Source organism: Dermacentor silvarum, chromosome 8, assembly GCF_013339745.2.
Source record: "Dermacentor silvarum isolate Dsil-2018 chromosome 8, BIME_Dsil_1.4, whole genome shotgun sequence".
Classification (NCBI taxonomy): Eukaryota; Metazoa; Arthropoda; class Arachnida; order Ixodida; family Ixodidae; genus Dermacentor; species Dermacentor silvarum.
The window spans coordinates 89060292-89075079 of NC_051161.1; the positions used below are offsets into that span (position 1 = coordinate 89060292).

The 14788-nt window shown below is 45.7% G+C and overlaps 1 protein-coding gene across 1 annotated transcript in view; it reads left to right on the top strand.

Annotated features, from left to right (window-relative positions):
* LOC119461549 (RNA-binding protein Ro60-like) overlaps positions 1-14788 on the top strand; it is a 78196-nt gene that overhangs the window by 4466 nt on the left and 58942 nt on the right. Inside the window, exons 2-3 of the mRNA XM_037722891.2 lie at positions 7488-7817; positions 10574-10808. Coding sequence (XP_037578819.1) covers positions 7500-7817; positions 10574-10808 — 553 coding nt within the window. The 5' untranslated portion in view covers positions 7488-7499. The remainder of the gene's footprint in view (positions 1-7487; positions 7818-10573; positions 10809-14788) is intronic.

A 14788-nucleotide genomic window follows, 5' to 3' on the forward strand; every position in this document is an offset into this window, starting at 1 on the left:
AGCACCTAGAGTGTTCCCAAGAGGACTGTCATCATTTTGTTTACAGGCCAAAGTCCTTTAGAAAAGAAACTTTTCTTCGACCGGGTCCCCCTATCTGCTCATCATTCCTGCAGCTCTTTGCTCGGCAGTACTTCAAACCTGTCACAACGAGGTGACTTCTGGTCACTTAGGCTGCACGCAAACATTGAGCAGAGTGCGGCAAAGCTACTACTGGCCGAGACTTGCCACGGCCGTGAAACATCACGTTCGCACTTGTCTCGACTGCCAGAGGTGCAAGTCACCTCCAACGAAACCAGCCGGCCTCCTACAACCTGTCCAGGTTCCTCGAACACCGTTTGATCAAATTGGAATGGATATCTTGGACCTACTTCTACTGCAGGGAATCGCTTTGTTCTCGTTGCAACCTACTATCTGACACATTATGCTGAAACAAAGGCCATCCAGATAGGCACAGCAGCCGAGGTGGCGCGCTTTTTCATTGACAATGTCGTGTTGCGACACGGAGCCACAAGCATCATAATCACCAACAGAGGAACCGCATTCACGGCTGCACTTTTAGATATATCTTGTGCTGCTAAGTTTAACTGCTCATTGGAAGTCGACCGCCTACCATTCACAAACCAACGGACTGAGAGAGCGCCTAAACAAAACGATTGAAGACATGCTTTCAATGTACGTGGATGTCGAACATAAAAATTGGGAGGATGCTTAAGCTTCGCTTTTAAGAGTGGAACGCGATAGCATTCAAAGATCCCTGACTGCTACTCATGGTTCTCGACGACTGCAGCTTATGCAACCGTAATGGTTACTGGCAAACACTGGTGGCGAACGCTATGCACATAGGCAAGCTTTCTGGTGGAAACACAGCCTCTTGCAGGGGCCGATCCCGGAAATAATGCACAACCGCGCCAAAGAAATTACATCATTTTTGAGGTTTCCGTATTTGTTTCGCACTTTTAATATTTCAGTCTTAGAAGATTTAACATAAAAGGCATGCGCTGTGGGTGTTTTGTTTTATGACATTTGTTTGTGGATTGTCATTCTCAAAATTCTGAGGAATAGCTTTGCCAAGAATGCAAGACAAGGTATGAGCAACATTAATGATAGAATGGTGTGACATACCTAAATGTGGTTGGGGACGATTTTCTCGGCCGCGGGCGCCAATGCCGACACCGAATTTTCTGCGACACGGGGCCCCAAACGCTATCACGTTAAAATTGGGATGACATCCTCCCTTATATCACGTTTGCGTACAACCCGGTGAAACAAGAGACAACGCGCATGACTCCGTTCACCCTTGTTCATGGCTGGGATGTACGAACGATGTTGGATGCAATGCTTCCACACGAATTTGACGACATGGACGCCAGGGGGGGGGTGTGTTTACGCAACGCACCGAAGAGGCTCGGCAGCTCGCGCGCTTGCAGATCTGCCAGCAGCAAGACTATGACGCAGGCCGCTATGATGCTCACTGTAGAACCGTAACCTATGAAGTCAGTGACGGAGTGTAGGTTTGGACACCCATACGGAAACGAGGCCTCTCCGAGAAGCTGTTACAGCGATACTTCGGCCCATATCGAGTATTGCGGCGACTCAGTGATGTCACCTACGAGGTCGTCCCCGATAGTCCGAACTGTACGCGGCGCCGTCCACACCGTCCTGAACTTGTGCATGTTGTACACATGAAATCATTGAGCGAATGACTATGTGAGAGACCCTCACTTCCGGAAGTGACATTTCTGGGATAGCATCGGGACGATGCTCTTCTTGGGAGGGACAAATGACGCGTGTGCTCTAGGCAGACAACAACAACGATGGGAACATTAACGGACTCCGTCTAGTGGGTCAGTGGGATTTTGGCTGACGGCGAAGGAGACATGTCTCTGTTCTGTTTTGCTTGAACATGTTGTCCTGCTGTTCTTGAAGAATGTCTCCCTGTCTTCTCTTGGTGCTGTACCACGACAATATTCAAAATAAACAAATATTCGTCGACCTCGAATACCGAATTCTCGAATCTAATCGCAAGGGACTATTCGGTTCGTATTCGAAATTTTGAATATTTGCACCCCCCCAAAATAAAGGTGATCCTAGTGAGTGAACCAGTGGATGATGCCAGGATTATTGTACCTGCGATCCAGTTTAATACAAATCAAACATCTTGTAAATAATGAGACTATATATTACAGTCAACTATTAGGACACACATGCATGCATTCAGCTGCTAGAAAACAAATATCATTTGAAGCTAGGTCACAAAAATAGAGAACCTTGCTGCCAGTGTCAACATGGAAGCTGTTTCCACGCTTGTATTTTGTGACAACTTAAGTGTTCTTCATGCATGCCACATTTACATGACACCATGACCACATTGTTGCTATAATGACCCTTACCTCTGATGAGAATTATATGGAATAAACAATAAGGTCACTCCTGCTGTGAGAAGCTCCTGCAGAGAGAATGTTGAAGGAATACCTTATAGATTGAAACAGATTAAAGGGGCCCTGAACCAATTTTTATCAAAGTGAAGAAAGACATTTGAAGTGAAAATAGGCTATTTCAGAAATACTTTGCCGCAAAGGGTACTTCAATGCGTTCAGCAGAAGTGCAGTTATTGGCAATCAAACACGGCCTCCGCTGTGCTCCCCTTCCTCCTTCAATGCCTTGCGCTGCGAAGGCTATGAACGGGGCCACGGTCACATTTCGAAGGCTCCGTCTTCGAAATGTCACCGTGGCGCACAGTTCAAATTTAATTTTGGATGTTAACGTAGACGCCAGGACTTCCGACTTTGATGCCTACGATGCACTAAATGTAAGCCAAATGTGATTGTCCGCAGCGAGTTAGCGTAAACGCCACGACTTCAAATTTTGGTGCCTTCGACGCACTGAACGTAAGCAAAACGCGGTTGTCTTCAGCGAGCCGCAGTGCGCTTAGCCAGTAGACTCCTGGCGGCACCCCGCGGTGGCCACGGTATAGCCGACCGCAGTGACCAATAGCAGCCGCGTATTGGAATGTGCTTTATTACGTAATAAACCACACAGACTCATCCTGGCTTCTGTTGAAACGAGAGCATTTGAGAGAAAGGTAACTTCGCGCTCCGCTTGCAAGCTCCACGTACCGCCTACAACAGCAAAACTTTACTGAGATGTTCACAGCAGCGTATGCTACCCGCGGACTAAGCCTGAAGGGTGGTTCAAGGCCCCTTTAATGGTTGGTCATTAGTATCCCTTCATTGCAGTGCCAGATGTTTTCGGGCTCATGAGAAAGAAATATCAAATGCTGTAAAAAACGTATGCATTTGCAGTACTCTTGAAAATGCTCAATTGTTGCACTTCTTCCCTTGAATATTGTTGGTGACCTCAATACGTTTGGAATCTAGTTACAGATTAAAGCTTTAACGCTTTGCGGTCCGTTGTCGGGCCCGACAACGCAACACGGCCGTAGCATTCCGCTGTCGGGCACCGCCCGACAAGGGTGTTCGGGGGTTAAATTTCGCGGTTTTTCTCACGGCGATTCATGCGCATTCTTTGTACACATGATGCACCATCTCTTGAGGGATAATAAACTTTGTTGAAGTTTACTTCTTTTTGCACTAGGCACGGCTTCTGGATATCAGAGCGTCCTCACTTGCGCGCACAACCACACGTTCGCGCGGTTCGCTGACAAGCATGACCGCATTTTCACCACGTGCGTTTTACGTTGCTGCACTTAGTGAAAGCTTCTAGGGGTTTCCATTGTCAATAGCTTTATTTTGAGGCGCACACAGCTGCAGAATCATGGTGAGAAAGAACAGCAACACCTGCAGTACCGCCGCAACCTCATCCTACAGCCGGTGGGTGACGTGAGGGCTAGAGCCAAAAAGCGAGGCCTGTCTGCGCGGAAGGAGTGCGACGAAAGGCTAGATAGGAGGAGCCATTTCATCTACAAGATCCCAGGCCGAAGCAGTAAGGACTGTGCCACTTGTAGCGATCTAAAAACAAACGGAGGCAGGAGGGAAACTGTTTTTCTGCAAAACCTGCAGTAACAACACTGGCCTGCACCCAGGAGAATGCTTCGAGCGGTATCACACGCTGCTCAAATATCGGTAGAGGAGTTGCCTGCAGAATGCAAGAGAAAAAAATAAATATCCTGTGAGTTTTTCTTCCCCAGTTGGTGGTTTTGTTAGCGGCGCCACAAACTGGCAAAATAGTTTCAGACCGGAACAGCCGGAAAGTGGGTAAAAGTTTCGGACTGCAAAGGGTTAAAAGTCCGCAAGCCAATAGTATTCAGACCTACAGTGTGTGTTCATAATATCTCGAATAGAATGTGCTATTTCCAAGCTAGCATTGGAAGCTAATACTTGTGGCTTCTTCCTGGCATGCTCCTTTTTATAATACTGCATGCTCCTGACATGCATATTGATTCCTTCTCGATATCATGTGAGCAATTCAGTGGCATAAATGTAAACCTTCCTTGTAATGTTTGTGCTGTAATTTTGCATCTGTCGCTCTTCTGGAGCTGACATTCATTCTATAATTAAGAACATTAGTATAGGTGAGGATGGTTTTTATTGGAGGAAGGCAATTAGGCTGCTTAATTGCGAGCATGCAGGAGTATTAATTTGCCCAGGAATTGATGACTTTTCTAAACGGCTTGCTGAACAAGATCATTCTGCAAGATTTCTTCTTTAACGACTGCACGATTACATTTTCTTTTATGTAGGGATGCGGAACTTCCCTTTTACTGTGGTCTGAGAAAAAAATCCAACGAACAACTGTTGGCTTTTACGAGAGCTTAGTTTTTCATCCGTTAGGCGAGAAATCATTGCATTGCTTTCACCCTCAATCACCTTAAAAGCATTTATCGTCAGGAATCCCATCTGTACGCTGTTAGCACGACGTAAAACTTAATTTGCGTTGAATGAAACACCCCCAGCATTTGAATATTTAAGCTAATCAAGCCTTGGTTGGTTGTTGATTGAAATGCTATTGAAATATCTATGGATGAAGGGCAAGGGTTCCTCTAATTGGCTGCCTTAGAGAATGTTACTGTTGCAACCCACGCTGCAGGCATTTTGCATTCTCTTAAATGTGCTTGCCATTCGCTCAACTGTTCACTTGCTACTGATTCAAATGTTTGATTTGATGGTTATTTGACAGTGTTTTCGAGATGTCTGGGAGCCATCCCTGTATCGAAATTTGGAGAGCTTCAAAATACTATAGACAAAGCAAGGGACGCACAACATAAGTGCCCCCTTGTGATGTGCACGCACGGCTGCAAGTTAGCAAAAAAAAAAAAGCTGCATCGCTTTTATTTTTTCTCTTCACCTAAAATTTACTTATTCTTAAACTTTGTCTTCACAAATTGAGACCTTAGAGGAAAAAGATTGTTTGTAGACAGTGCAGACAAAAATGGGACCAAATGTATGCATAGGGGTGTGACAGTAAATGCCACCTGCTCTAGTGAAGACAAATTCTTTATGGATTGAAGAAATGGTCGAAGAAAGGGGCACTTTTTCTTGGCGACACATTAGTAGCTGTGGCAGATTATCAGGAAGTATTTATATAGCAATATGCTTTTTCAAGTTTAACTGATGGGCTATCCCATTGGTAACATTAGGATGCATGTTGTGATTGTGAAGTTGAAGCAGTTCTCCGAGCATATAAGCCTTGTTGTGGGAATCCTGAGGCTAGCATGAGTTTCTGTATATATTTGTCTCCAAAATGTGCTATATGATGAATACATCAGTGTTCCTCTTGACTTTGTTCTCCAGTGTACGAGAAAGGCCTTCTTGGGAAATGTTGTTTGGTACAATTTATTTCACCAGACACTTCAGCAACATTTCAGAAATTTTTAAGCTTTGTTGCAGTGCTAGAATTTGTTTGTAAATTATTTGTACAGTTCACGCAATTCCGGCAAGGCAGGTGGATTTCTCTAATGCCAAAATGTTTGGGAACCCCTGCTTTAACAAATGCAGTTTGCAAGAACTGCGATATCTGTTCTTGGCGCAGAGTTACGGATGTCAACTTCGTGCTTCAATTTTTTTTTTTTTTAACTTGCCAATTTTGGAGAATTCTTTGTTAAAAAATTTTTCAGGCACTAAATAAAAAAAATTCTGTTTCTTAGAGTCACTGTAATTTAACTTTTCCTCTCAAATATGACAAACTTCATTCACGTTGGTTTAGCAGTTGTTTCATTAAAGCATTTCTGCTTTTTACTTGTGTTTGAATACTCAGTAGAGAAACTGAGTAAATTGAATTTTTTGGTTGCCTAATGTGGCTTCAATTCCCTGCAGTGTGCAGAGTATTGCTACACACACGACTACTTTACTGTAGACAATACCATGTTTGACGGAAGGTTCGACATGCCATGTTCTGTCAGAACAGTGGTGAAGCAATAGTTTTCTTCATCCTAATGCCTGTGGCCTCTATTTCACTTTTGCATGTTTTTTGAGCTGGTACATCATTGACTTTTATGGTGAAATGTGGCATAAATTACTGTGCATTAAATCAAGGTTTAATTGCTCTGTAGTTATGAGTACTCACAAGAAAATGCACAGGGGATAATCCTACCACTTTGACATTTTTTCAGTTGAGTCGGCAGTTCCTTGGAATAAGATTATGTAACTTGTGGGGTCTCACACGTGCTCTTGGGACAAAGGAACGACAACACAGTAGTGCAAACAATGAAAAGGGCATGTATTGCACCTTTCATACACTTTGGCATGCTAGCCGAATTACTACCCATAGAACATTCACGTGGGCGCGCGACAAATCAAGGAAGTCCGACTCACCGCGACTGGATAGTGAGCGAATATGTTCGCCCCATGCTATGACACCATCGCCTAGTCGTTCACGTGTATGGTCACGCAAACGGTGGCGCGTTCGAACAATCCGTGTTCGTCCATACCGGTGTCCTGCTCCTAGCCTCGCTAGACGGTCCCGCAAAGCGGGCTGGCACACGTGCGAAGCGTTGGTGCATGTCCGTCGCCGATCCCAACCCGAAGAGGCAGCGCCTTCGACCTTTTGCTCCCAAGTCACCCCGCCGTTCAGTAGCGTTAGCATCGCGACACTCGTGCTATCTGTCGCAATACGCCGCAACCACTACGACCGCCGCCGGCGCTTGGCCACGCGGAGAAGCCGGATTACAGGAGACGCGAGCTATGCGGGGAAAACATCAGGGGACGGGTGAGAGTTGCGCATCCCACAAACTTTGGCACCTTCATCGACATTCTATCATAGTTTGTGACTGAAGGAGATATGGAAATAGTAGTCAAACCTTGATATAACAAACACAGACATAACAAAGTAAATATAAAATATTTCTCACTAATATCGGTGTGTAGCGAATATATGCTTATAATGAATGCCGAATATATAGCAAATTATTGAACCTTGTTGTAACCAGGTTCAACTGTTAAAATAAAAATTAAAAGATAACCACTCTGTCCAGCCCTGCAGTTCGCCTCAGAAACAAGCAGTCTGCGGTCAATGTTCACTGTTGCGTGCAGGTCTCCTTGGCAATGGGCAGCAGCCTCAGCGACAGCCTGATTCGGCTTCGGCGCTTCCTTCGCACGGGCCTTGAGGGCGGCCGCTACCACGCCGGCGGAGTGGGCGGAGCTGGGGCCAAGTTTTCGAGCGAGTCTGCACCGACAGTTCATGCGATGGTTGAGGGACCGATGGCCTACTTGGTGATAGAGCAGCTGCGCCTCGTTCTGCAATCCAATCAGAATTCTCATTGGCAGTCAGCATGCCCGGAGGCCATAGCATATTCGCTGGCACTCTGTGCAGCCTCGGACCATCGACCGACCAAGGCAGCTGCTTACACGTTTTTCCCGGAGGCAAGCACTCTCTGCAAAATCCTTGTTCTTTCAAAAATGTGTTTGTAGGCAGCTGCGGAGGACCAAGCTGGCTACTGCTTCAGTGTGTGTGTTTCCGTTACATCGTTATCACGAAGGAGCATCGTAGAAAAAGAAGTAAAGTAGTTTTTGCAACTAGAATTTGGCAGCTGGGGGGGTACTTGCGTATGTTTTGATATACTTGGTATGCTGGCCTCATAGTAATACAAGGTTCAATGGCCTCTCCAGTAGTTCCAAGCTTAGATAAGAGAGAGGGAACTAGTATGGTTCCATCGGAGAAGTGCGAAGCAGGGCCATAATTTGCCTCATTTGCATGCCTTGTAATCAGATCGTGGTTCTGGAACAGAAAACCAGAGAATTTATTTTATACCTCGCACTAAAACCTTGCTGTCCACTGAAAAGATGAAACGAAATCTCTTAATTCAGCTGTAATAAATGTACTTCTTGTTTAAAAAGGAACGCTACTTTGTTGTCTGTTATATTAGCATTACTGCTGTTTTCATTGCAGGTTACATGTGAAGAAAGTAATGTCAAAAGCAGAACTACCTTTTCACCAGCAAGGTTGAATGGTGAAACAGCTAGAAGCCGCTCTCATTGAATGGTAGCATATGCAAGTACTTTAACAGAGCAGCTGTTAAGTTCCAATGCGGTTCTTGTGTGGTGGTGGCAGTAAAGACCAGTGAAAGCCAATGAAAGCCTGCAATCGCTATAAAGTGTCAATCAAAAAACTACCAGTGATGCAGCCTGCATCAGAGCCCAGAGGCGGCCATAGGACCAGCGCATCGGCGAATATGCGCATCCGGATGCTGGCGTCGCTAATGAGCTATCGCTAAGAGCATCCAGCAACACAGCCCTTCCAGGAAATTGGAATGGACATACTAGACGCCGGCATTAGTAGAGCTGGTGCAGCATAAATCTTGGGTGTAGTGAAGGAATTTGACCGGATATAGCAAAGCGGGGGTGTTTGCGAAGTCTTGTGTAGATGTTTGGGCACTGGCGAAACAGACCGCTAGTATTTCCTCGGGGTGGGTGGGAGGACTCTCTCATACTGATTCTCTATGTTTGATGTGTGAGTGGCTAAGATTGGCATACAAGTGCAAAAGTTTTTTTTTTCATACTTGTTTGCTAAAAGTGCCATCAGCTCATGCTGGGAAGTAGTACCAGTACTGCCTGAATAGGAACTGCACAGAAATTGAATTGGAAATTTGGCTTGGTCAGTAAAAGGATCAGAGTGTATAAAACTGGTCGGCACATGCTTGTCTACATTATGCACAAACATTTGAGCAGTGCTGAATGCCTGACCAGCACGACTATTGTGTCGACAAAGCTGATTTCGGCTTCTCTCATATGCTTCCTTACATTCGGTATTACGCTCGCATATCTTGGTTTCGAACGTATGACTCACAAACACTGATGTGGCCACAGTTCTCCAAAAACTTTTTTTTTTTTGCAGTTTTCCAAAAGTTTATCTCTGTCCATTTAAAGGGACACTTAGTAAATCGCCCTTCTACAATGCCAGTAAAGCCACACTTGCCGTGAGAAGAGGCCTAATAAGCCAGTAAAGAACAAAAACTAAAGGCGTGTGGCAACACCGCCTTGAAATTCCCACATCGTAGATTTTGATGCCGATGGCTCAGCCTCCATTAACGTTTTATCAGTAAAGATAAATATTGACTATAGTGTATTCTAAGAGACAAAGACAGAGCTTGGCAAGTTCCAAGAACTTCCACTGAGCTCCAACATCCCAAATACGGAAAAAATACTTTCAAATCTGTGGCAAAACACTGACGCACTGTTGCTGGTGTTTCGGTGTGAAATTTTAAAAAAATTGAACTTTGACCTTCATTTTATTTTCTAACAATTGGCTTATCACCTGTGAAGTTCACAAAAATAGTTCTAGAAGAAGACTGTTGTCATAAAATTATTAAGAGTTTCTCTTTAGTGTGCCTTTTATTCTTTGCACTTGGCGGTGTTATTCCAAGCTCTGTCATATTCCATCATGTTGACATTTTGAATGAGGCATAGCTGCCCTCTGAGCCAATCAGAGCTGGGAAAATGGCTCACTGGACAATATAGCAGAATTCGGCAATGTCCGGAATAGCCATAGAATTTCTTACGAAAATTGCTAAACGGATCTCAAGTGTGGCAGTTCAGGCACCATGTGAATATTGCACAGTGTGATACATGGATTTGTCTGAACTTTATTCTTCTTGCTTCAAACAGCTTTGTGACTTTGCGAATTCACCATTTTGAACAAAGTATTGCATTGGACATGCAATGAATCACGATGATTATGCAAATGTCCAGAAACTTACTGCCGTCATGCATTTAGAGGAATACAATTGCATGATAACTTAGAAAGATAGAGCGTAATAAGTAATGCCGCAAGCTTGAAGATTCAAGAAATCTATGTACTACCCAGAATTCCCAAGGTAGTGGAACAAACAATTGCAGTGCCAAAGTTCTCTTTTCGAATTCTTGTAGGAAACTTTACGAGAATACCTGCCACGTGAGATCTCGGCTCATTGGCCTCTTTACGTCCCACCTCTGCTGGAACATGGCCATCGCATCTGAGAACTAAACATGTGATTTTCTGCTCAGCAACAGTCTGCACTGCCCCAGTGATGATGTGGCAGGTGGTGCAAGAGCCACATAGGCTGCAGTCATGAGCCTGTTACTTACCCTGTACTCACAAACCGGTCCAGACTGGTATCTGACAGCCACTTGTTCACCTGCAGGTGTGCAAGCCCCCTACTCTGCTTTTTGCGGTTACCCGCTATCTGGAGCAGGTGAGCGAGGGGACGGGCTGGGGCCGCGCCCACCGCCGAGCTGTGGCCCACTGGTACTCGGCTATAGAGTACAGCAATGCCCGGGAGCTGGCAGTGCAGACAACGCGTGTAGTGCGGCGCCACCGGTGGACGCACGCCGATCTGCTGCGGCTTGCACATGTAAGACCAACCCAGCAGAAGCCAGGTATGCAGCTCGCCCTTCATTTTCTTTTGAGCCAAAATGGGCTACATTTGACAAATTTGGTGGTCTGCATCACTGGCACACTCAAGTTTCAAAGAGCATGGTGTTGTCTCGTTTCAACTAGCTCATTTCGACTAGCTCATTTCGTTTCGATGAGTAACAGGTTGCATATGGGGTTTTTCAGTCCATTGGTTTTTGACGGTTCGCCTGCGGTTGTCACAAACTTGGATTGACCTTATTCCACTGCCGCAATGTACAGTCGCAGTCTTGACGCACTAAACGCTGAGCTTATGCAACTCCTGTGCTTCAGTTTCTGTGGTGATTTTAGTGCATGCTATATGTACTCTGAGCAAAAATCAAAATCTTTGATGAGAGATGGCATCTCCTTAACCCTTTAAGTTGGCGCCAAGAAAAAAATCCCAAAATGCATTCAGAAAATGAATTTCTTTTATGTTGCACGTATGGATAGCAATTGTTTTGAAGATTCAAAATATATATAACATGGGTGTAGTGAATTCACAACTTGTATCTGAGAATACGAAATGTTGACCAGAAATTCAGTTGATAGGATTTCAGTTCTGTCTTAACCGCTCAATGCTACAGGTACATTTTAGAGCGAACATTTGTTGACAAAGGGTTGCAAATGCGAAAAGTCGAAGTTCTTGGGTAGTGGTATTGGAGGATTAGAATGTTGCTTTCGTATGAGAGATCTGAAAACAGTACAAGTCAGTCTCGCACGACACTCCTTGCACCGGAAAAGCGTATTTCTTTGCAGACTTTATTGCTAGTGTTGCTCCAACCTTTGAAACAGACAGCACACCGCTTTGTAGGACGTTATTTACCTGCCGTGTATGGGATAAAGTTTATAATTTGCGGTGCCCTCAGATGAGTAATGTCTGCTTTTAAAGAATGTGCATCTTTTAGGGGGCAGCAACACGCGACTGACAGCTGTCATTTTTTAAATCTCTGCCGAACGAACAAAGTCCATAGGCCCCCTAGCAGCCAGACTGAGAACTCGCCAGAATGTCAAAATGGATCGGACGAACACGGCCGGTTACTGCCACTTAGAATGAGCGCCCAAACGCGTGGACGAGACACTCATCCTTGGCACTTTCTGGAAGAAAAAGTGTAACAGAGTAGCACTTGTCCACGGCACTTAAGGCCCAACCGCATGCACGCGATATTCAAGCGACAGCGACAAGCGACGCGACAGGCACACCCTGTCGCGCTGTCGTGTCGCGGTGTGGAGCAACCACATGAACGCGACATCGCGAAAAAGAGTAGCGACGGATTTACATTGTTGTGCGAATAATTGTTATCTTGCGCGCATAAAGAAATCTCAATTTTATCAAAAGGTCAATGTTTTTTATCTAGACCTAGCTAAAATATGCTATCATCCCCAGTGAAAATCCGTCCCATGCATCCCCAGTGGAGCTCCGTCCCATGCCGCCAGTGTAAGGTGCCGTGGCGCCATCTGTTGAGTAAAACTTAAAACACTTTCTCGGCTCTCGGTGGTGTCTCAGGCCTAACAGCGTCAAAACAAAACAACCGATCTCAATAATAACGACAAGAGAGCGCCGATACTTAGTCTTCAGCTAGCGATGAGGTGAAGCGATGACTGATTGTACTATTTATTTTTTGCTGTCACAGCAGAGAGCAAGTTGCAAGAGCGAATTCAGATCGAAGCGGGCAGACTGATTGCTGCCATGTTGTTGTGCAATCGCTGTCCCCAGCGGATGTCGTCGCGCTGACTTCCGGGCGACAAGCGATATTTTCTGGCTGGCCAGAAACCGGCGACACGACCAGCGACAGCGACGGATAGCCCTCCGCGACGACAAAACCTGTCGCTCGTCGCCGTCGCTTGTCGCTGTCGCTCGAAAATCGCGTGCATGCGGTTGGGCCTTTAAAGGGTTACACGACAACCCTGGAAATTTTTTCATCATGTCAGAAAAGTTTTCATTATAGATTATTCTACTCCTGCTTAAGACAGACAGCTTATTTCTTGTGAAGATGCAGAAGTAACTTGAAATAAGCAGACACCACCATTGAAGTAACGGTCCCGTGTAGTAGCAGCCGGTTAGCCTGCTGAAAAGCGTCCGCTTCTTGCTTTGTCCACTTCCACCTGCTATTCTTGTCAAGCAGCCTATATACAAGGGTTCCAGGGTGTGTGCTGCTCCATGCAAGAATCTATTGTAGGAGTTCAGAGCTCCAAGGAAAGCTTGCAATTCCTTTTTGGACCGTGACTCTGGTGCATCATGCAGAGCCTTGACCTTGTCATTTGTTGGTTGCATACCTGCCCCCCTCGAGACCCTGAAGCAGCTCTTCTATGTACAGTCATTGACAAATTTTTCGGACTCCGAAAATTCGGACTCGTTGGATATTCCAGACTTTATAAATGCACCGTCAGGGTTTTCATAGAGCTAATGCATTTTTGCAACCGATTTTTCGGACGAATTTAGGCCCAGATGTTAGATTTTATGGACTAAACTGCTCGTTTTGAGCCATACTACCCGATCGTGGAGGCCTCCATGTTGGATTTTCCACTGGTTTGCCCAGGATTGGCTTCCAGTGGCCCGCTTTATAGCCTCCAAGATTGAAAGGCGCACGCTGCACGTGCCATCCTCTGGTCTCAGAGGCCATGCCCGTTTAAGGTGCGGTTACTATTTTGCACATTGTGTGTTCACAGAGCAGATGTGTCTCGGAGACATCGCATCTTTGTGTGTGGTCGTGCAGCTTCGCATTTGTGTAATTGGCACCACCTCCTTTGCCTTCGTGAGAGCGAATTAACGGGGCTCGTTTCTTCGATCTCCATGGTCTCCAGCAACGGGGATCGCCAACACCATGAAGGTCTTGTTGTCTGTATGCGGAGACGACGTCAGTCTTGCGCAAATCCAAGCAAGTTCGATCGCCTTCAAGTTTAGAGTGAGGCAGGGCATTATTAGATTTTTTTTATGCTACTCTAAGCCTAATAAATTTTATTTTTGGGGGTGAACAAGTTTCTCGGACTGTTCGATTTTTCGGACTATTTCTCGGTCCCCACGAGGTCCGAAAGATCGGTCGGCAACTGTACCACTAAAATATAGCAACAGCGACAGCTACGTCGAACTGTAGGTGCATTATTCGGAAGAGTCCTCAGTGCGTTAACATTGTCAAAAGTCAGCTGTTTCTTTGTCAACGAGCTGCTGGCATGCTTGATCAAAATCAAGCTTGGACAATTGGAACAGCCAGCTTTGCAAAGACTTCCTCTGGCGTAGCTAGAGTAGGTGTCCAAGCAGGTGATGGGATTCAAACTACTCTTGTAGTCCCCCCAAATTCTTATACTGCCATGCTTTTTGTCAACGAGGGCTATCGGGGGGGGGCCCACTGTGAATGTCGGACAGGCTCAAGCGTACCTTGCCCAATACTGTATGTTAATTCAGGGCCTTATCCACCTGTGGCAGCAGGGCAAAACGAACAGACCAGGGCTTGCAAAATCTGGGTTGTACATTTGGTTGCATTTTTACTCATAGAGATTGCCCTTGGCTCTTTCCCAGAAGAGGTTGGAAAACCTTTGAGTGCTTTTTCAGCACCAGTGACGGAGGGGCTCTGGCTCATCATGTTCATTCCCAGTTGATGAACCTTCTGCTCGATCCCAAGAGCCTTAAACCAGTTGTGACATAGCAAGCTCATGCTTGCTCCCTTGACCACAACAAGACATCAATGCTTTTGCTTGCCACTGTAGTGTTGACTTGGACTGTTACTGAGCCTAGCACCACGTTCAGTTCTTGCTGGCTATAGGTACGAAGTCACAACTCTCATAACTGTAGCTTATGCTTGAACACCTGCAGTCTGCACATAATTCCCTCGTTGAGAACGGAACACCCAGCTCTCGGAATCGACTTCCATCTAGATCGGTTGCCCATTAACTTCTGTGACGTGGAATGCAGGCTCTTCAGCTGTTGTCTGGAAAACACCGTATATGTCCGTCGCCCCGTCATCGTGGC